Genomic DNA, 22555 nt, shown 5'->3' with positions numbered 1-22555 from the left:
TCGTGTGTGCTGATCCCAGATCTGCCAGCCTGGCCTTTGGGTCGTGCTCTTACAGCAGATCCTGGGGCAAGCTGGATTTTTAGACCACATCTGCCCTTGCCTGCACACAGAGGTGAAATGTTCATAAGCTCTTATGCCTCTGAGAGCTCTGAAGGAAGCAGGGAGACTCTGGGCTGTGGGCTGTAGCCAGCTGGCACCCAGCAGTGAGGATGGGATTGGTGAGCCAGACCAAACTGAGCTGGACAGACTGAAACACACGAAGTTTCACCTCAACATGAGGAAAATCTGCTTTACACTGAGGGTGGCAGAGCACGGAGGCTGCCCAGGGAGATCACAGGGTCTCTCTCTCTAAATAACCCACTGTAGGTGACCCTGGCACATTTCTTTATTATCCTAATGTCATCCTGGACTTCTATTCTGGCTTCCCCGTGTCTAGGTATCTTCTCCACATACACCAGGGGTTTTACAGCTCAGGGTGACCCTCTGCTGTCTTGCAGAAGCCATAACTTGGATCCAGGAGATTTCCTCTGAAAAGTACACTAAAGTGTTATCAACACGGTCCCAATCTTAACCCCAAATCCTCCCTCCATTTGCATGATCCTCATTCAGCCCCAGTCTCCACAGCTTCTGGAGGGCACTGGCCAAAGTGAAATCTGTATAAAATCTGCATCTAATGATCACTGTTGGTCACAAGCAATTATTTAAACCTTTCCAGTCTCTCTGTCTTTACCAGCTGAACACAGACCACATCCTGCACAGGTATCCCAAATCTGGAACTTTATTTATAAAATGACTCATACAGGGACACACAGTCCTGAAAGACTTCAGCCTGACAGGGCAAAATCACTGGGCAGGGCACAGTGAGACTGCTGAGGATGACTGGAGCTATTGCCAGGGGCTGGTTTGTGGGTGCAGAGCCCCTTCTGTGCTGCTTTACAGATAAGCTTGTGTTCTTACACTGCTGGGTATATGCCAATGAATGCCACCATGCTATGTACAGACTTTGATAAGAACTTTTCCCCTAAATTAGATGGAGGAGATGAAAATGGCTTGGCAAAACAATGCAACCTTGGAAAGGATTCCCCTAGAGCTCAGGAGCAGCTCAAGTGTGGACGAGCAGTGAATTATTCAAAGGGCTGCCTCCACTTCTCTGTTCTCTCCTTCCAGGTGAACTAAAATCCATAGAGTGGGATAGTGGGACAATACTTTCTTCCCTTTGGTGCTGTACTTAGATCATTCCTGCCAGCCATGGTGGGAGAAAGAGCCCAACAGTTCCCAGCAAACACACAATGATGAACATCCAGAGGAAGATCCTGTCGATGACCATTGCAACATACTTCCAGTCCTCCTTCACCTGGAACACAGAGGGGAAAGGCCAATCATTAACATTTACTTGAGATTAAAATTTGTGAAAACTCTTAGACCTTGACTCCAAAATAGGATATTTTCATATAATTCCAGAGATAGGAGGGGAAGGTCTCGCTCATACTTAGCAGTCCTATAAAATGACAAAGGTTTATTCTATCAATAACCTGAGAGATTCCCAGACTGCAGGGGTGTGTGTGTGTGAAGTCACAAATCCCTATGGATGACAGACACACCCCCATGGATAATTAAGGTTCTCTGCACACTCACTCTCCCATTTTCCATGAGCAACAACTGTAACTGGGTGTTACAGTGAGGCTGTGATTCAAGCTGGAGAGGGTGGGGGGTAAGATTCCCCACGCTCATAAAAAGATTTGCTTACAGATTAACAAAGCAAAACTCCTTCTGTGAAGGGATTTACAGCTTTGGGTGAATAAGCAGGGAAAACGAGCCAGCAAATAAAAGCACCCTCACCCTCTGTTTTCCCCATTTTTGCCTTGCTGTAGGAGGATTTTCCAGCAATTCCTCTCGGGGGAGGTCTAGTACCATGAGGCAGAATGGTAAATGGTTGCTTCATTAAGAAACTATACACATATGAAAACTTCTTCTATTACATTGCTGTTATTGATTTCTTTCCCAGGGAGAGGCCTGATCAGATGGCAAAGTTCTGTTTGATATGACTGTACCCATTATAATTTCCTACAACTTCCCACTTGGTGATTAATAGGCCCGAGGGCTGAAATTCGGCACGCTGCCGTGTTCTTTGGAGAAAACATCTCAGCAGGAGCCTGCTCAAACCTCTTCAGTGGCTGTGAGTGGTGAAAGGAGCAGGGGACGGCAAAGCTGCCAAAAATGCATCTTGGTAAAGGAAGCAATCCAGATATCAGTGAAATGCCATTTGCAGCAGAGGATGTTTCCAGGTACAGAGGTGTTGCTCAGCTCCTTGGCTCAGTGAGCAGATTGGTGAGCTGGGAAATGAGGCATGCACTGGAAACCATATTACATTATCTCTGGACAAAGCATTTTCAATTTCAGGAACACCTGAACGTTGTCAAAAGCATAAGAATGGGTTCAATGTTTTCATGCAATGGATAGATTTATTCCTTTTAAAACCAGCATAAAGTTAAGCCATCCTTTACTATGGAATAGGCAGAGAAAACAATCAGGTTCATCCTGCATCTTGTCACCTTCTTGGGGAAAATCATGTTATTTTATGATTGTACAGCCCTCTACACAACCATCTATAATTAGGGTAAGTAAAAAAAATAGTGACCCTTGAAATCAAAAGGAATTGTCTCATCCCAAGCTTCTATAATCTACTTGGGTTGTGAACTGTAATTTATTCAAATTTATGAGAGCATGTACTGCCAGGACAAGGGGAAATGGCTTTAAACTGAAACAGAGTACTTTAGATTAGAAAAGAAGAAGAAATTCTTTACCGTGGGGATGCTGAGGCCCTGGCACAGTTGCCCAGAGAATCTGTGGCTGCCCCATCCCTGGAAAGTTCAAGGGCATGGATGGGGCTCTGCTCATGGCAGGTGGAATGAGAAGAGCTTTAAGGTCCCTTCCAACCCAAACAACTCTGTGATTTTACAGTTCTGTGGAAAGAGCTCAGTGGGTAACTCCCCTTTGCTGCACCTATTTTCTGACCTATTCATCACTTGCTGAGAGTTGGAGTCTCTGATGCTTAAAATTCCTCGTGAGAAAGGCATCTAAGCAAGCTCTGGATGATTGTTTTTATGAGATTAATGTCTCATGACGCAGCCAACGTGTTAAGAAAATCTGAAATTTACCACCTGATGTCCAAGTGGAAAGCTGGATTGAGTAAATAATCCCTCATTCTGGTAAAATAACTTTCTTTGAATATTTATGCTAGTAAAAATAAGTGCTAGGTCACACAAAGAAAAGAAACTTGATGAGTTTCTCTCTGAGCAAAGAAGAGGAAAGTGGGCGAAGAAGAACAACTTGGACAGAAATTTGCTTTCTAATGTAATGATGTATGCAGAAATACTGAGCCCATCTTGAAAATGATAGCTGGGGGTGCATCAGATGTTTGTAAAATCAATACCCTGCTTCGGACTGAGAGCACAGAGGGTGAAATTGGAAATTATGGGGAGATAATGAAAAAAAAAAGAAGATGAGTGAGACAAAATGATCTGGATTTTTTGTTTTGTGTTCTGCCATCACTGTAGCATTTCCCCGTGGTCCAGCACCCCACGTGCAGTCTGATCCACAGACGTCTCTCTGACATCCATGCAGCTGTCAACATCTGCCACCACAACTCTTGACCTCTATTTTGATTAGTTTTTAAGCAGCTCACTCAAAATTATTTTTGGGAAACAATCAGGGGAAACACCAGCTGACTCCCCCACTCAAATTTCCGAAAAGCATGTATCTGCAGCTCTTCCCTGGGCCAGCTCCTTGTGGGTCTGAGCCTCAGGATTTGAGTGGAGGATTGAGGTGCCTTGGTAACATCTGATCCCCAGGACCCGGACTCTGCAACACAGATTAGAGCAGTCCCAGGTGGTTTTATTGTACTTTGTTAAAAATAACCCAGTGAGATTATCCTGCTTCCTCCCCCTCAGCTTTATTCCTTCCCATTTTATTTTTAAATGTCTTCATACCAGAGTATTCCGGAGATGCACACAGCCCTGGACAGATCCATTTCCCAGATGGTGCTGGTGGTGTGTGGTTATTTTGGCTGATGTGTGCCATGGAACTTGTTTTGCCTTTCAGTCTGTAATTAATTTCTAATGGCATTTCCATCATACGCCGGGACAATTCCGCCGTGCGTTTTCCCCAGTGTCCCATTGTGCCTGCATTGTTTGCAGATATCTTTCTGTAACAAACAACTGCCTCTTGCATTTCCCATTTTCTCTTCGCTGGAGCACTTAATTAAATGAGCTATTTACTTTTAATTTAGAAGCACTGCCCCTGTGGCAAAGGAGCTTTAGAAAAAAAAAAAGACAGGAACTTAAAAGAAGCTCTGCTCTCCTTCTGGGAAGGTGAATGTCCCTGGAAATATTGCCCACAAGACTGTGAGATGTGTCTCAGCAGCTGCATCAGAGGTGCCTGCTGATAGATTTATTGAAGACTTCCATGAAGAAATTCCACAATTTGATTTTAAGATGAAAGCAAATTTCTGAGTACTGATATTTTCCCCCAATAAATTCTCACTTCATTACATCAGTTCTGCTCCTCACAGTACATTTCAGTTCCAGAATATCATTTTCCTTCTTCTTTTTCATTTCCACCAGGAGAAAAAAATTTTGCTTTCCTACTTGATGTTACTTGGGTCCAGGGAGAGAAAATAGTGCAGCCCCACACTGGAGTCAGCATTACCCCCTCTATCTGAAAACTCAAGCTCTGCCTTCTGTGCCAGCCACAGCTACTGTGGAATAGTGGAGAAAGGTCACCCCCAGTCCCCAGGAGAGCCCACAAACCTGCCCACAGCTCATAGCTGGATGTTTTCCTGGTGCCTTTTCTCACAGCCTGGGCTGGCAGGAGGTTGGGTCAGAGACCAAAGGCTCAAAAGTGCTCCTTTTCTTCTTCTTTTGATGTTTAGTGCTGTAAATAGCTTTCTCTTCAGGATAATCACTTCATTTCAAGAGGGAAGAGCAGCAGAAGGTATCAGAAGAAAATCTGTGGCTTATGAAGACTGCTTCATTTAAAAAAATTAAGAGGAAGGAACCCAAAATACTAATTGAGTCCATTCTTGATAACACCAACCAGCTCAGCAGGGAGAATAATTTGAAACGGGAAGTGTTATTGGTGTAATATTATTTCATTTGCACCGTGGGGAAAAATTGAGTTAAACTGAACTGACATCCATGGGTTTACTTGTGATTATTGCCAGGGGGAGAGAGCAGAGTTTAATTCCTGCACTCCTAATGTGCTTCTGAAATGCTTTACCCTGGCAAGGAGTTTTGGACTGGCAGCTAATGAAGATGAGGATTCACAGCCCATCTCTGCCACAGACTTGTTCTGTGACCTTGAATAGGAGGTTTGTGTTTTGGCTGTAACTCCTCAATATAAGGAATAAACAGTTCCTTCCTCAAAGGGATGCTGTGAAGTGAAATCCATTGAAGAACAGAGGCCCTTAACTATGATACCAAAGAGTATAGAAATGGACAGGAGTATTTAAGCTTTTCTTGCTGCTGCTCAGTGCTCAGTGCTGTGAAAAATGCAAATAAAAGATGCTCTCCATGCCTAGGAAGTCTTGTATAAATGCATTATGTCTTGCACTGATTCTAAATCTGAAGAAATTTAAACTGTAGGCAAAGTTAAAAAGCACCTTTGTGTACGGATCTGCCCAGGAAAAGCTAGATAAGACTTTAATAAGATGACTAACTTCAGGTTATCTTGTGCCTGCCTTCATTATGGCCATAATTATTAGCACACTGTATCCATAGTCCTGCAGGAAAGAGCTACAAGAGCTGTGAAGGGATGTGGCATTTGTTGGGTGCATCGCTATCTCCATGAAAAGAAATCCTTTCAGCTTCTACTTCCTTTATTTGTAGGCCTATTTACCTCCACAGAATAAGCAGGAAATTTGTTCCCCCACCTCCCTGCACAGAGCCAACTGCTCCAGTGGAAGTCCACTAATGGGGAATCACATCATGATATGAGAGCAGAGCTAAACAGCCCCTGCAATATCCCCACGCTACTACAGCTTCCCACATCCACAGCCTGCTTGGGCAATTTGCTTTCCTGGGCTCCACAGTCAGAGTCAGTGATTAATAAAAAGCAGAAAGTGTGAATTTCCTGCTCGCCAGAGGCTTAAATAAAAAATAATTCTCTGTTCCCATGAGATGGCTGTGTTTTGGGTCTCTCACAATCCTAACTGTATCTCTGCTACCTAACAACAACTTTACTCTTATTTTCTGCGGGAGAATCCATTGTTCTAGAGCAGCCCTGAGCATGACCTGGTTGTGCAACCCCCTTGGCACTTGTGCAACAACCTCAAGGACATCTCCAGCAGTGCCTACAGTGGCCAAAATCCGCAACAGAGGGATGGCTCAGCCTGCATCACACACTCTGCACAGCTCAAGGCTTGATACAGCTCCCTTAGCAGGTCATTTTTGACTTTCTGAAGGAGAGCAGGCTCCGTTGGAATACTTACTGAGAAATCCGCATCCTCCGCCCGCAGGTGGTCTGCGATGTAGTGAACCCCTTCCACTGCCAGCTTCAGGGCTGGGGACATCAGCACGAGGTGTTGCTCTTTGGCGCTGTGGCTCTTGCTCCCCTGGGCTGCTGTGCCGGCTGCCTCGCCCTTTTTGCACTTACACTTGCACTGAGGGGGCTTGTGCTGGGGTTGCTCCCCATTGAGGTGGCACCGCTGGGATGCCGGAGAGCCACTGGAGTGGCCATTGGTCTGGGAAGAGTCCTCCTGCAGGTAGCAGTACTGGATGCTCCGGGACCTGCAGCGGATTGTCCCCTCCTCTGCCTTGTGGGGGCTGTACATCTGCTGGACACTCAGTGACCTGCCTTTCAAGGCAGAGGTGGCCTGGGTGTCTCTCGGGGGGTGGCAGGAGGGCTGTGGAGAGGAGCAGGTCACCTGTACGGGCTCTGGGTGCAGCACAGAGTACTGCCCAGAGGGGGACCTGCAGATGGGCTGAGGCTTGGCTGGCTCCTCAAGGTGGGCACAGAAGGAAGAGGTGGGTGATGGCTCATTGCTCTGGGGGCTGGGGGAGGATGAGGTAGTGAAGTTGGGTTCCACGTCAATCTCGGACCAAAGCCTTGGCGCGTTGGTTATTTTGTGCATGGACTCAATGAGCTTCTTGCAATTGTCCTTCACTGTGGAGGGACGTTTCATGAAAAGGATCCGTGGGACTACATCAAGGAAGACCCTCCTCACCCAGTCTGGCATCGTGTGGGTACGGGGGGAGCGGTGGTGCACGTTGAGCACAAAGACAGTGATGATGATAGACAAGGTAACAAATATCATGGTGAAGAGGAGGTACTCCCCAATCAGAGGGATGACCAAGGAGGTGGATGGGATGATCTCCGTGATGAGCAGCAGGAACACAGTGAGGGACAGCAGCACGGAGATGCACAGGGTTATCTTCTCTCCACACTCAGAGGGCAGGTAGAAGACCAGGACGGTCAGGCAGGAGATCAGCAGGCAGGGGATGATCAGGTTGATGGTGTAGAACAGCGGCAGCCTCCGGATAATGAAGGAATAAGTTATATCGGGGTAGATCTCTGTGCAGCACTCATATTTCTTGCTGTTGTAATTGCCCACAGCATTGATGATGACCCACTCCCCACTCTCCCAGTAGTCCAGCTGGTCCACGTGGCTGTGCATGCTCACCAAGTCTATCTTGGCTTTGTCGTAGGTCCAGGAGCCAAACTTCATTGTGCAGTTTTGCTGGTCAAAGGGAAAGAAGGTGACGTCGATGCTGCAGGAGCTTTTATAGATAGCAGGGGGCATCCACTTAATTCTCCCGTCGTAGAAGAGGTGAGCCTTGGTCAGGTGGGTGACTGCAAAGTCACCGTCAGCACTGGGAACAGATGGAAGATAAAAAAAGTCTGAGACTTCTCTAGGACATGTCAACTCTGTTAAGGAAAGAGGATATTTAGTGCCTGGCTTCCAGATGACCTGAGAGATGCAAGAGACACATCATGTCCAAACACTGGATCCATCCACTCAGTCCAGTGGACTTTGAACTCTTGGTTTACACAAGCCCTGGAATGCATGCAAATATCAGCTTTTCCCTGGCATAAGTCAGTTCCTTGGTGTGATTTGTTTTCCCCAAAAGTGTCCCATAAGTGCTCTGGAATGGGGTGAGTTTGTTTTAGAGGTGGGAGGAAGTACTATCAGGTAGCGTAGCTGTGGGCTCTGCAGAATTATTTGTGACAGCTGCTAAAAATGAAAGAGTGTTGGGTAATCATTCAGTCTTTTATGTGAAAAACAGCAAGAACATCCTATTAATAGGAATAAAGAACGTTAATCTTTTGATTTCCCAGTCAGGAAGAGAACTGTCTTTTGTGGTGTCTTCTCACAAGGACTCTCAGCTGGGGTCTGTGTGGTGGTATCGGATAAATAGATAACAGTACAGGATTTTGTATTGGAATTGTATGAAAATAAACTGTATTTTCCAGGCTTTTGGAGGAAGAAATCCAGTTACAAATAGCAGCACTGCCAGACAACGGGGAGGCTGTGCAGAGCAGAGGAAGAGAGTTTCTGCTAAAAACTTGAGATGAATTATTCAGGCTGATATAGATAGAAAGCTCTCTGCACCTGCCCAGTCCTTCCGGCTGAAGCCAGCCCAGCCTGCAGTCAGCAAAATCCCTGGGCCCTGCTCTGCTGCTCCAGTGCCCAGATGTGCCCTGACAGCAGCCACACAGTGACAGGGGTCACATCTCTCCTCCTCCCCACCAGCAGCAGGATCATCAACACAGGGCGATCATCCAGCAGAGCTCCTCAAGCTGCAGAAGGCAGAGGAACTTTCTAAATTCATTTCTTTAGGAGATCATCCATTCATTTATAAGCAAAACTGAAAAACAAAAGGACTTTTTGATAGTTTCATGGAATCATAGAATCATGGAATGCTTTGGGTTGGAAAGGACCTTAAAGACCATCTCATTTCGACTCCCTGCCATGGACATTTTTTTTTTTTCCCTTCCTCTCTCCCAGATTGCTCCAAGCCCCGTCCAACCTGGCCATGAACAATTCCAGGGTTGGGACAGCCACAGCTTCTCTGGGCAGCCTGTACCAGGGCCTCACAACTCACATCACATATTTCTTCTTGCCCTATGAAACATCCCAAAAATGAGACTGGTGTATTATTGAGAAATAGTGGCAGGATCTGGCCCTAGCTGAGCTGCCTTGGCTAACACGGTTTCTGGGCAGAGATGGAATATGTCCCCAATCCTCAGGATCACAGCCCAGATGTCCTTGAGACAATTTTCTAGGCTGCTTGAATTAATGGAAAAATAAACTCAGAATTCTTGTGTGGTGTAGAACCAGGTTATACTAAACTCTTCTTTGTTCTTTGTGGCAGATTTTGGAAAAACAAAAGAACACAAAAGGACACAGTGCCTTTTGACCTATAACTGGAATTTTTTCTAAAGATTTAAAACACTTATTAAAAAAAAAAAAAAAAAAAGGAAGGGGAAACTATGTACAAGACTCTCCCAAAGGGATTAAAACAAAATCAGCACCGTGATCTACTCTGAAGCAAATAAACCTGAGCCATTGTACAATCCATCCAGCTCCTGTCTTACCTCTTCATTCTTAAATCTAAGTTACACTTCAGAACATGTGATTTTGATGAAAACCACTTCTTTTTTTTCTCCTGGGTTTTGCCAGGAGCACAGTAAAGCCAAATTGAGACATGAAATATGCACAGCAAGTGACAGTCCAGTGCTTGCTGTTCTCGGTGGTTTTCTGCTTAAATCTCAGTAGGAATATGGAATCCAATTCTGCATTTAATGATATCTCTGAGGCATGATTAAATCGCTCACTAATGGAGCAATATTTATAATTGATCTTATTAGAGAAAAGGGATTATGAGCATCCACTATGAGTGTTTCCCTTCTTAGGTAGAGCAGTGCCTAAGTGGCTGGGTAAACAACACAGGTGTGCATTTTTCCTTCAAAAACTCTTGGAAAAGAACACGAAGCTCCTGCTAAGATGTCATCCAGGAATGATAACAATTCATGTAACTGTGTTTCGTTCCCAGAAATGCCTTCCCTGGCAGTTTTGCAGTTTCTGTGTGATCAGCCACACTCCTCTTCTGCAAGTGTAGATGGAACCATTGTGATGCTGCAGATCTTGTGTGTCACTTGTTTCTGTAAACTATCTGCTTTTTAACAAGGAATGTATTTTTTAATTTTTTAATTGCTCATCTAACAAACCCAGCTTCATCCTTGGTCCTCTTTGGCTCACATGTTACTACAAATAACACTGGCACTGCTTTCCAGGCTGGATTTTGCCTGCAGTGCCATGGCAGGAGTGAAACCAGCTGCAGAGTAGCTCCTCGGATTTAGCCCACTATTGACTCTGAGGAGCCACAAAACACCCTGGGATGCTCCTGCCTCACCCACCTAACAGGACTAGGAAGGAATTCCTGACTTTACTGGGTGTGTTTGGACTTCTCACTGCAGTTCAACGTAGAGGAGTTTGTAAGTAGGGTAAATCAGCCATGCTGTGTACATAGAATATAACCCAGCTACATCATGCAAAGGCAGTGTTCCCACTTGTCTCACCCTTCATGCATCCATATATTTTTGCCTCCTTCTGCAAGCTTTCCACCCACACTGGACCTTCAAGCATATGTCTACTGGACTGGAAGCTGTGCCTGCTGGCACCCTGCCTGTGCAGGGGAGCCTGGAGAGATTCTCTCTCCCCTCCTGGGTGAGACTTTGATTCTGCTCCTCTCCACATGAGAGAGGGAGCAAACAAGGTCACCTGGCTGTTGACTGCCTTCCAAAGTCTTTCCCCAATCTCCTCCAAGGGATGAAGGTGAGAACACAGTCTGCAGTCAGGAGACTGGGGAAACCCTGTGCTCTTTTGGAAAGCTTTGCTGTGGGAACACCCAGTCCTGTTCCGACAGCCCTGACTGCACCACATGAATATTGCCTTACACGAGGAGAGCTGATGTAGTGGGACAGAGAAAATCTGCAGACATTCCTTTAGAGCAGTAGCACATTCTCATCTCGCTCAGTGGAGACCACTCTGTTGTGACAGTTGTCATGAAAATCCATTTGGAAGAAGGCGTGAGTGCAAGGTAAACATCACAAGAACTGGAGAATTCAGATAGTCAGGCTCTCCTGGTTACTCTGACCTGACAGCTTTAAAAATATGTCAGTAATAAAGAACTGGAGCTCTTGTATTTTCATGTCAAACACAGCCATGCTCACCAAGAAAGAGAGAAGACAATTACCTATTCTTTTCTCAAGGAAAGAGCTCTGCTGTGTGCTGCAGCCTTTGAGTTCTCATTTTGAGAATAAAGGCTGCTCTTCCAAATATCCTAAGTTTATAAGGGTTTGAGGATGGCATTGTTTTACTGACATCCACCAGCCATGTTTCACTAAAAAGCTCTGCTGACGGAGAATTTTTATTTTCTTTTGCCACTTTCTATTTTCCTGCAGTTGGGAGATACATCATCTCACAAAATTAAGTGTTTTCAGAATGCATGTAAATGAGGCACACATTTATTTTAATTTCTGATGATGCAATTTAAATCCAAATAGAGCTTTAAGAGCCTGAAAATTATCTATATACATACACGGATATAGTAGAATGTCCTCATTTAAAGCATTTTTCATCAAAGAGCAGTAACAAAGAAAAATTGTAGTATTAAGAGCCTGCACCCTTTTGGTACACATTAAAGAGATGCTTCTGTAATGTTCAGATTAAAATTCTCTCCAAATGCAAACCAGAAAATATGTTATTTAACTACTGTTTTGTGTTACCAAATGATAACTACAAATGCACTGCTTGGAAGGGACCTCTGGAATTGTCTCCTGCCCAAAACTTCCTGCTCAAAGCAGGTCAGCCACAAGAGGATCAGGACCTTACCTAGCTGGGTTTTAAATATCTCCAGGATCTTGGCAACTTGGGTACAAACTTCTTGGGTGCAGGTGGGGATGTCTGTGCACTGATGGGACTTCCTTCAGTCACGTCCCAGCTTTTGCTTGGTTTAGATGTTTAGAAACCAGCAGTAACTAATGAAATTTTGATTGTCCCCCAGCAAAACAGGCACCATTCTCAGAAAAGGCTGTGCTACGCTGATGGAATGAGCACAAGTGTCTCAGGAGGCTCTGGCTGTGCTGGATTGGTGCATTTTGCTCTGATTCTCCCCTTTGCCAAGGATCCTCGCCAGCACTTTGAAGGCAAAGCTCTTGCTCGGTCCTTAGCAGAGTGGTAGGAGGAGCCCTTGGGTGTGAACAGAGCAGCAGCCCAGGAGAGGGATCCCTCCTATAGATTTCCTTCTATCACCTCCTGTATTACTGGGTAGAGCTTGGCAGCAAACCTCAGAGCATCTGAAGACATCCCTCTCCAGAAAAACAACCACCGAAGCTCCCAGAAGAATCAGGAGAGCTGAAGAGTGAATCAGTGACTTTTTTGCCTATTATAAATGCAGTTGGTGCACAATGATGAGATCTGTGCCAGTGCACACAAAGAAAAATGTCAAGCATGTTTCCAATTTTAAAGGTTGCACTGGGGCATCTTTTGGTATTTCTCCTCCAAAGAGCTTTGGGATGAGTCATGAAACCAGTGTTACTCCCTAAATCTAACTGCTTGCAAACATCACAGTATAGCTCACAAGAACAAGCTGCTACAGTAATTTTCAAAACAACTCTTTGCTTTTCCATGATTCTCAAAAGCTGCCTGCCAGATGATCTTCTAACCCAGTCCAGTAATCCCTTCCTTCCATTTTACCATTGGGTGAATTCCTCAAGATGTTTCCTACCCCTAATTACAGAAATTTGTATTTGATTTTCCTTCGTATCTGATCTTGTCTTTTTTATTTCTTTTTGTTTGTCACTGTGGAGTCTAAAGCAGGGATTACTTTCTGGAACAGTTAACCCCAGAATATACCAAGAAAAACAAAACTTTTGAATTCTTAATGTTCCTAGTAGCTTCTTCCTAGGTTTTTAAATCACCAGGCTGGAGAAGACAAACATTGTGATACTACCATGATTATCCAGTTGAAAACCAGCCAGTGGAGCTCACATTTCAAATTCCCTGACCATGCATTAGGCTCAAGGACATGGGCTTGGATTGCCCCGGGCACCCTTTAGCAGCTGAACACCTGGATATAAACCTGTCCTTTCAGAGGTTTCTCCTCTGGACCTCCTATGATGAACAAGTGGCTCAACAGAGTGGTGGAGAAGCAAAAAAAAAACCACCAAAAAAACCCTAACCACAAACAAAAAATTCAACCCTCAAGAGCTTATTCCCTCATTAGAGGAAAAAAATACAATTCTTTTTTGTATACTTCAAATATACAGAGAAAAATGAAAATGTGCTTCAAAGCCATTCATGAATGGAAAAACAAATCAAAGCAGAGGATTAGATAATTCATTTAGAAATGATTTGGTGGTGCCTGAAGAGCCTTTACAACCTCAGATAAGGAACAGTCTGGTTTCTTGGCAAAGAGGAGGCTTTGTCACTTCACTGTGAACTCATATTCCTCTGTTTTACATATGTTGTGTCACATCCAGTAGAAACTATTTGCAGAGTCTTGGAACTTATCTCACCAAGCCCGAAAATTCAACAGCATATTAATTTCCCTGTAGGATATTAATTTGGTTTCTGATTCCTTATGAGTGTTGACAACTATATTTACTCTCTAGGCCAAACCAGCTGAATTTACTGATTTAATTTGGGTCTCTAGAGTGGGTAAATGGAATGTTTTTTACAATAACGAGCCAGGATATGAGAGCAAACTCACAACAAAGGGTTAGGTTTCCTTAAAGATGTAAATCTGAAATAAACTGAATTTTTACCATTTCTGTATATAATCCAAGAGGAAAACAGAAGAGGTATTTGTATAATTTTTTTCTAAAGGATTCCATCCCAAACAGCAATACCATATTTCTGCCAGAGAATGTGATAAGCAATAATTAGCTCACACTAAAAAGCCTGCAGAGTAAAAAAGGTCAGTGTGGCCTCTTACTCTCTTCCACCAAAGCTACTTTGCACATTCTCTTGCTCTTAGAGACCCAGAATTATGTGCAGCTATGTTAAACTCCCTCTAAACTATCTATATATATTTGTAAAATATGAGATCGACTCCTTGTTAGCATCACCATGACTAGTCACTATCGTTTCCAGCTGAGATGCCCACCAGGAGAAGCCCTGGCTGGGAATGCAGTGGGTGAAATGCTCTGCAGAAGAGCCTCACTTTGGTGCCCCACCACTCTGAAGGTTTTGCCTTGCATTTGCCCTGCAATCCCTAAAAAATGTGAAACCTGATGCAGATATTGACTGCAGCTGCAGGTGGGTTTGATAGGAAGTTAGGTGGAAGAGAGAAGTACATCTCAAGGCAGAAAACAGTTTGCACAGGGAGACACAGCTGTGAAGACATATAGAATTAATGGAAACCCACTAATGTCTGGTGCCTAGCCTACACCATGTTTAATTCATGGCTAAAGTAACCAATTAAAAATGCATGATAGACTCATGACAACCAGCAGATGAATGCGTGATTATTAATGCTAAGTACGGATCAAGGGAGGGAAGTAGCTTGGATGTGAGGAGCTGAGGCACGAGATCTCCCTGTGCGAGCAGGTCCCAGGATAGTCAGATTTGCTACTGCAAGTCAGAGCAGTAAGGTGGGCAGGGCCTAAAGGCTCTCAGCCCAGAAAAGGATGAGAAGGACGTTCTGGAGTGGCTGCTGTGGCCAGGAGATCAGACCCCTGGAGTCACTGTGGAGACTCAAGTTGCAGCAACAGTAAACTACAACAAGGCAGAGCGGCAGAGCATGTGAGGGGCAGGAGCCAAAGGCTGCCCAGCTTGAGGTCTGGGTGTCCTGGACATCTGAGGGATGCCTCCAGCGTGAAATCCCAAAATATCCAGAGACCTAAAGAATACCAAGGTCTCCTTCTGGAATCCTTCCTATCCCTGGAAGTGCTCAAGGCAAGGTTGGGCAGGGCTTTGAGCAACCTGGTCTAGTGGAAGGTGTCCCTACCCATGGCAGGGGGGATGGAATGAGATCATCTTTAGAATCCTGTTCATCTCAAACCATTCTGTCATTCTGTGATTCTTCATTTCCAGGCCCCTCCTTGCATGGACCATCCTCTTCAACCGTGTTGAGCCAAGGGAGAGGAAGCAGAGGTGACACATCAGGTTCTTATGTGCCAGTAGCTCCAGCAAAAGGATGGTTTGATGCACAAAGGTCCCGTGGGGATTTGGGTCGCACCATTTCCTTTGGCACCATGGTCCACCACAACAACCACCAGGAGCTCTGAAAATAATAATCCTTGCCATTGTCATTAACTAAACAACGACAAGGACTTTTTTTCCCCAGTGGAAGCTGTGAAGACCTTTCTTGGTCTTCACTGCACTTGCAGTGCAATGCTCATGCTCAGAGTGTGTCCCTGTAGGGCAGGATGGTCCAAGTGCCTCCAGATGAGTCATTTCCATTGGGCTAATCTCTGAAAGGTGCTCGGTGAGGATGCAGTGATTTCCAAGAGGTTTTCAATCACTCCACACTACTGAGGATCAGAAACAAGCTAATGGGAAAGATAACAGCCCCTGTAGTCTCCAAAGCTCACATTCCCCTGGGCAGATTCCAGCTTCAGCCATTTATTTTGGTTTTTAAACAGAAACAAAATCATATAAAGCCAGAACCAGGCAACTGTTTATTAAAACCGAGACTGGCTGCTGCTCTGAGGGTTTTCTCTGAGTGTCAGCCGCATGCAAAGATGCTTTTCTTTGATGCCTTTTTCTCTGGGGCCTGTGCTGGGGCAGGGGACTGGGATATCTGACATCCTGGGAGACTGGAGAGCTGTGGTGGGGCTCCAGGGAGAAAACAGCCTTGGCACTTGGGCAGCATTTCTAAGAATATCAACAGGCTGCAAAGGAAAGAAAGAAAACCACAACCTGCTTCCTAGAAGTGTCCATACCAGAGACAGATTCCAAACAACTGGGATGAGGAACAAATACCTAATTAGGAATCATTCCAGAATGGTATTTAGCTGACCTGAAACCTTTGTTTGTAGATGCACAAGCCTGACATGTTTCAGCATATATTCCTTATTTAAGCCCATCCTCAGTAATTGGCTTTTCCAGTTGACGGTGATGAATTAGGGGAGAGCTCTTGGGTGAAATGAAATTGAAGAGGACTGAAAGCTCAAATCCAGCTTAATTGTGCATCTGCCATGTGAAGAGGAAACAATACCTGGCGTTCCCCAACAAAACTGGCTGCTCAGAGGAAGGATCATTAGGAGAGCAAAGCCCTTGTGATGAACTTCAGTCATATCATTTAAGGCATGTCTGGGACAGATGTTATAGAATCTACATGAAATCCAACCACAGAGAACCAAATAAAGAGGAATCATTACAGGAAGCATTTTAACCCCATGAACAGAGAAAATCTGCAAGGATGGCTTTCCCCTCTGGCCACAGTGCTCACACTCACTTGTTGTAAAGGACAATGTCTGGCCTCCAGATGAGCTCCGAGGGGATTCGGATGGATGTGACATTTTCGTATTCCTGGGGGTCCCAGCGCAGCTTGTAGTCGTGCCACTCCTGCCAAAAATGAGGTGGTTACGAAGTTGGAAGAGTTCAACAGAAAAACTGAAAAGGAACATGGAAAAATACATATTTGGGGGCACCCACCTGCTTCACCCACACATTCGTGGTCATCATTTGATTTTTCTCATCCTGAAATGCAAGATCAGATACTGGTTACAGGAGCAGATTAAGTGGCCTAAAGAACCCTCTTAATTTCTCTTAATTGTATTTCATTTATGTAATTACAAATCTCTTCTGCAATAAATGTAAGTTCCATCTTGGAAATAAAAAGCAGATGTTTCTGTCATTTGACATGGGACAGGCCACAGCTGTCTGATACCACTGAACAGCTGAGCCTGCACCTAGCAATCCTGTGAGCAGATGGACTGGAATTTATTGGGATTTTCCTCAGTGCTGATGGATTCAGCCTGGGATGATGATACCAGGTAGAGGAAAAAGCTCCCCAGCCTGCCTTCAACCTGAGCGCTGAAGGAAGGCAGTGATGGATATACAAACCCTTACTCACACACGTGTGGTGGATTCCAATGCTCAGCTGCATCTGCATGGGTGTTCTCCTGTGAAACATTATCCATGGACACAATTCTGGAAACAAGAAGCTCAGCAGCATTTCTCCTTCTACCAAACACATGAACTTGTGGCACTATGGACTGGCTTTTCTGGATAAACCCCAGCTGCTCCACTGACACTGAACTCTTGGGAAGCCTGGTGTATTTCCATCAATGGGTAGACTTTTTCCCACTCCTATGCACAAATAGGATGGAAAGGTAGGACTGTGTATATATATGTAAATAATGTCAGGCAGATACAATGCTGGCAGCACTGCAGTAGAGTTAATTGCTGTTTTCTGTTTGCCTTTTGTGCCCTCTGTAAGTAAGTCAGATGAATTATGTGGAGCACAGCCTAGAGCTGGTCTGACTGAAGAGTCCCACCACAGCTCAGGGTGTATTTGTGTGGTTCCTTTTTCTCTCTTGCCTTGGTTGGCATCAAACGCAGCTGAGCTGGCAGGGCTCATCTGACAGCAAACTGCTCATCATTAACCTTGCTCTTGTGGCAGTTCAGGATTGATTGTGAACATTAAAATCCAGGAGGTCTGGGGGGAGCTCTGCCTCCTCCTCCCTGAGCCTCCTCATTGCTGTTGTGGCACCAGATGTAAAACCTGATCAGAGATTCTCTCCTCCAGGGCTAGGGACCAGAAGCACATGGAGTAAGGAGGAATACAAAAACACTCCAATGAGAAACAAAGGGAGAGAAAATATCCAGCTGCTTCCTCGGGTGCTGCTGGGAGATGAAGAATGCCATGACCTGGACCGATCCTTGAGAACCTGCTTCTCTTACTACTTCACAATTCAAGCACCTGAAGGTCTCCTCCACAGGCCCTGCACTGGGCATCCCAGTGTAGCAGGTGCTGCCCTTTACTGGAATTTTCCTCCCTGGAACCACCCTTTGTGGAAGCTCCTGCCCATCACTACACCCAAGGCTCTGCTGTTCTCCTGTCCTGAGTGAAGCACAGCTCCAGTCCCATGGGATTAGCTCAGAGGGGTTTGCAATGTGCTAATGACCGAGTTCCTCCTCAGCTGGCACAGCTGGATGCTCCTCATGGAGCAGCCCAGAGGACAGCAGTGACTCCACAGCCATGGGGATGTTGCACTACCTGGCCCCTTCTCTCAAGGTGAACACAGCACGTGAGGTCCTGCAGACACACAGGCACAGGAGTCCAAGTGCATCTCTCGGTGGCTGCTCCTGGACACATATTTGATCCCTTCCCCCTTATTTCTGGGCTCAGAAATCCCTCAGCACTCCAGGGTGAGATAAGGACATGCAGGAATGTCGAGTTCCCCATTGATTTCTATTCCCCTGCCCCCAGCTTTTGTCAGCAGGAGCTGGGGTTTGAATACAGCTCTGATTTCCCTTTCAGACTCCTTGTCGTTGGGAGCTGAGCATTGGGTCTAACAACTGCAGCGGGGTTTGCACCAAAACTGTCACTGTTGGGAAGGGGGAGAGGAGCTGAAGAGCCACACTGGTGGCAGGAGTGTCACCAGTCACAGACTGGGGCAGGAGGGGTGAGAGCTCTCCTCCAGCCATGCCCACAGGTCCCGGCACAGCTCTGCCCACAAGCTGCACTTCTAACCACTGACATGATTTTAAGAAGATTAATTTTTCTTAAGTAAACCAGGAAAGCACTGTGGAGCAGGTGTATCGATCCCCCCTCTTCCACGATTCAGCAGCTGCATAATGGAAAGTCTCTCTCATGCCTCCACAGTCACTAATGTCTCATCTTTAGTCTTATCAATTATTCAGATGAGAACCGTGCAACTTCAACATTAGCAACTGCAAACAGCCCTGGATCCCTCAGGCTGATGTAAGAGTGAGGAGGGGAATGGGAGACCATTTCTGTGCTGCAAAGCTGGAAGTTGATGGCTTCTGCATGAGGAGATGAGACTCTCCAGCAACTGGTGTCTTTGATTCCCCACCTCCTGAACCATCTTAGCTGCTTCCTTTTCATCTCAAAACTCTAAATTCAAAATATAACACTGTGTGGAGAGTCATCTATTATGATTGTCCCACACAAGTAATGTCTTTAAGTTGCATTCTTCTTTCCATTATCATAGAAATCACAGGATGGTTTGTGTTGGAAGAGGCTTTAAAGCTCATCCAATTCCAACCCCCTCCAACACCTTCCACTAAACCAGGCTGATCAAAGCCTCATCCAACCTGGCCTTGAACACTTCCAGGGCTGGGGCATTATCACCCTTTTCACTCTGTCCCATGACTACAGTAGAAAGTGGCAGGGAATCCCCTCTTCTGAAAAATAAGGGGGTTTGATGAGATGGCCTTTAAAGGTCCCTTCCAACCCAAACTATTCTCTGAAAGCCCCCCAGTACCTGCTCAAGGAATGCGCAGCTGCACGGACACACTGTCCTGGGAAGTACCACGTGCAAATAGGGACAGGAAGGAGAAAAGTGCAGGAGCAAGATCTGCACAATCTCTAAAGCCTCTACCTGGGCCCCAGCCTGGCTAGTCTTGGCCTTTGTTGCACAAAGAGGTTGCACTTACCACATCGATGAGCTGGGCGATGGACAGGCCGAAGCGGACGAGGACCACGTCCGAGATGTTGGCAACAGGACGGGACCATTTGTTATAACCAGAGAAGAGTTTCTTCAGGAGTCGCTCCTCTGCGTGGGCTCGGGTCTCCACATGGCCAAAGGCTGTGGGGAAGGAATGAAACACCTGCAGGTCCAAGAGCTGGCATAGCTGGAGCCTTCTCCAGAGGGAAACTCCAGCAAACTCCAGCGATGGGCACTTGGGGACACACAGGAGGGCGATGCTACTCGGGTGATTTGCCTCCCCTCTATCCCAGGCATTGCCAGGTATTCCTCATTCTATTCACCCACTCTTACAGAGCAGGGTTGGTCTGAAGAAAATGGCAGCACCAGTAATACCATTCAGAAAACACTACATGAGCCATTGCCCCCTGAATCTGGTGTAATTTTTATGGCCACTTTGTGGCAAGTTTCTAGCGCTGGAGTCTGCAAGCAGGGAAGAGGGATGCTAGAAGGGCAAGCCAAAAGGGAAAGAGCAGCCTCGTGGTGGGAGATAGGGATTTTGGATCAGATTTACACATAAAAACTGGCATCAAAAGCATCAGGGAAAAAAAAAGGTAGACAGAAATTCAGCTTTTTAACCTTCTTAGTGGGCATTTCACAACAACAATGGGGCAAGGAAGAGGATGGTGAAGAGAACAAGTCGGATAACAAGATCCCAGTTTTGCTCAGGCATAACTTTAAAAGTTGGAGGCTGCGAGGAGCAGTCCTGACCCCACACGTAGGCTCCAGGAGCTACAGAGGTGCCTGGTGGTTATTAAAAATTAAAGCCAAGTTTCACCCAGGGGCTGTCGGAGGAGCTGTGCTCCTGTGCCGGCTGTACCAGACAGAGGGGAGAGGGAGCCGGGGGCTCTCCCCACGTCCCTCGTGGAATATGGCTTCTACTTAGTCTTTAGCTGCCCTGGATTATACAAAGGGAAGCATTAGCTGAGCGCTGGCTGTGCTCTCCCCAGCTGGAGCTGTAGCCCCGAGACACATTAACACACTTTACCTAAGGAAGAAAAGCCCAGGCAAGAAGAAAGATGCTGAGCCCCCAGCTGGTTTCCCCCCCCTGTCCCCTTCCCACCGTGGCTTTAATCCTTTCTCCATCAAATCAGACAAGGAGCAGAAAATAAAGGCAAAGCACTGCTCAGCAGAGGCTGGTGTTCAGAGGACCAGAAATGATGGGGCAGAAGGGTGGAGGAGTCAGGGAAATTCCCTGTTGACAGGGGCTGGTCTCTGCAGTGTGTCTTTGAGAGGGATAAGGGAAGAAAGAACTAAAGAGCAGAGCAGGGGGAGAAGAGCTTTCTCAAACTTACCGGGGAAAATGCTGGCACACAGCAGGAGGAGGAGGTTTCCCTTAGGCACGAGAAATCCCATCGTGGAGCAGAGCTTTAGTGTGCAGAGTCTCCCGTCAGGGCAACTTTTCCACTCTGAGTCTCCGGATCCTCCAGGTTCATTCCCCTAAACTCCTTTCGCTCTCTCTCCGTCTGGGAAGGGATAACAGCTGGTGCTCTGTTTTTATTCTCTTCTCTCTTCTGAGTGATTTCCAGCTCTTCCTCCTCGAAGGATGCTCTTTCCTGGGACGCTGCTGCTCGGATACCCACAAGTGATGTGCAATGGCTGCAGAGAGCTCCTGTAAGAGCCTGGGCTGCCCAGCCTCCCTGGGCTCCCTGCTGCTCCTCTCCCCTTTCCTACGGGGCGCTTTGGCTGCTGGTTTATTTGCTGTTGCTGCTTTCCGCCTTCCCCCAGCCCTTGGGGCAGCCTTCGCTCGGATTTTGCTGCTGACGGGCCACCGATGATGCCTCTGGAGCAGAGAGTGAGCACAGCGTGTTTGTATATTTAATGTAGTCAGACCTGCCCACCTCCTGCTGAGGAAAAGGAGGAGGAGGAGGAGGAGAGAATCCCTGCACTCTAGCAAACAGGCTGCAGGGAGGAAAACTTTAGCAGGAGAAACAAAGGGGGAGATCCAGAGCCCAGCTGCAGCCAGAGGTGGATATGGGGCCAGCTGGGATCTTTATAGCACCGGAAGCCCAAACAGTTCTTAATTAACAAAAGCTGTCTCTTTAATCTCGTCCAACTGCTTTTCAAAATCATTCCAGTGTAATTAGACTGAGATATTTCTGGCTTGGGCACGTATCTTTGCTGTCAATAACTACTGGGGTGATAAACCTGCCCATGAGAGCAGGGCTCTGCTGCGCTTGGTGCTGCACAAACACGCAGGACAAATACAAATGTTAGTGTCTGCCCACAGGCAATATTGCAAACCAAGGGTGAGACTGAGACAAGGTCACTTGAATTTATCTATATGCTTGAATGTACCTTAAATACATCACAAAAAACTCTGTTAAGTCTTGCAAATTTTGTGGAGGAAAGGATAACTCCTTGTGTTAGCAAGGAATTATCACTCCAGCCCTTCGTCTCGCATCCCTGATTCCTTGCATGGGAGACATGGAGTGGAGCTCTCCCCATTTCATTTTAAAACTAGCTTTGATATTAACATAATTACTTCCACACGGATAGCAAATGGATTTAATTTTCAGGCAGGGGTAATGTTGCCAGCTGCAAAATTAATCAAAGTCTGTTCTAATAATATTAGCTACATATTTTATGTATAATAATTTCCCTACTCCCAAAGCATCTCAAATATCTTCCAATATAATAGATTGCTTGCTGCAAATGGGGAGGATTAAAGTTACAAGAGAAATTAGGTCTGTAGTGAGATTATAAATAACATCAGTATAGTACCAAACTCGTCTTGTTTTTCTTATCTCATCTCTTCCTCAACAATTGTCAGCCTTTCCAGTGACAAACCACACCGTATTTTCCCACTTTATGGATCCCTGTACAGTTGCCTGCTTTGCTTTCAGACTCCTGACCCTCATTGCAGCACCTG

The 22555-nt window shown here is 45.9% G+C and overlaps 1 protein-coding gene across 1 annotated transcript; it reads right to left on the bottom strand.

Annotated features, from left to right (window-relative positions):
• Nucleotides 1–760: 760 nt before the first annotated feature.
• CHRNA4 (cholinergic receptor nicotinic alpha 4 subunit) lies at nt 761–21774 on the bottom strand. Its single transcript, XM_032127238.1, has 6 exons — nt 20979–21774; nt 19634–19785; nt 16664–16708; nt 16464–16573; nt 6488–7868; nt 761–1354 (listed from the first exon to the last, which is right to left on the bottom strand). The coding sequence occupies exons 1-6, from the start codon at nt 21037–21039 to the stop codon at nt 1229–1231; spliced, it is 1875 nt and encodes a 624-aa protein (XP_031983129.1). The 5' UTR covers nt 21040–21774; the 3' UTR covers nt 761–1228.
• Nucleotides 21775–22555: the final 781 nt, after the last annotated feature.

Source organism: Corvus moneduloides, chromosome 17 (assembly GCF_009650955.1).
Source record: "Corvus moneduloides isolate bCorMon1 chromosome 17, bCorMon1.pri, whole genome shotgun sequence".
In the NCBI taxonomy this organism is placed as follows: domain Eukaryota; kingdom Metazoa; phylum Chordata; class Aves; order Passeriformes; family Corvidae; genus Corvus; species Corvus moneduloides.
The sequence above is the reverse complement of the archived record's forward strand: the minus strand, read 5'-3'. Positions and strand labels throughout refer to the sequence as shown.

What these genes read in the sequence shown, in the direction of transcription:
- CHRNA4 (XM_032127238.1), bottom strand. Translation starts at nt 21,039, where the DNA reads ATGGGATTTCTCGTGCCTAAGGGAAACCTCCTCCTCCTGCTGTGTGCC. An exon ending in TCGCCCAGCTCATCGATGTG is followed by an intron (nt 16,709 to 19,633) that starts GTAAGTGCAACC and finishes CTTGCATTTCAG; the next exon opens with GATGAGAAAAATCAAATGAT. An exon ending in GACATTGTCCTTTACAACAA is followed by an intron (nt 7,869 to 16,463) that starts GTGAGTGTGAGC and finishes ATCTGTTCCCAG; the next exon opens with TGCTGACGGTGACTTTGCAG.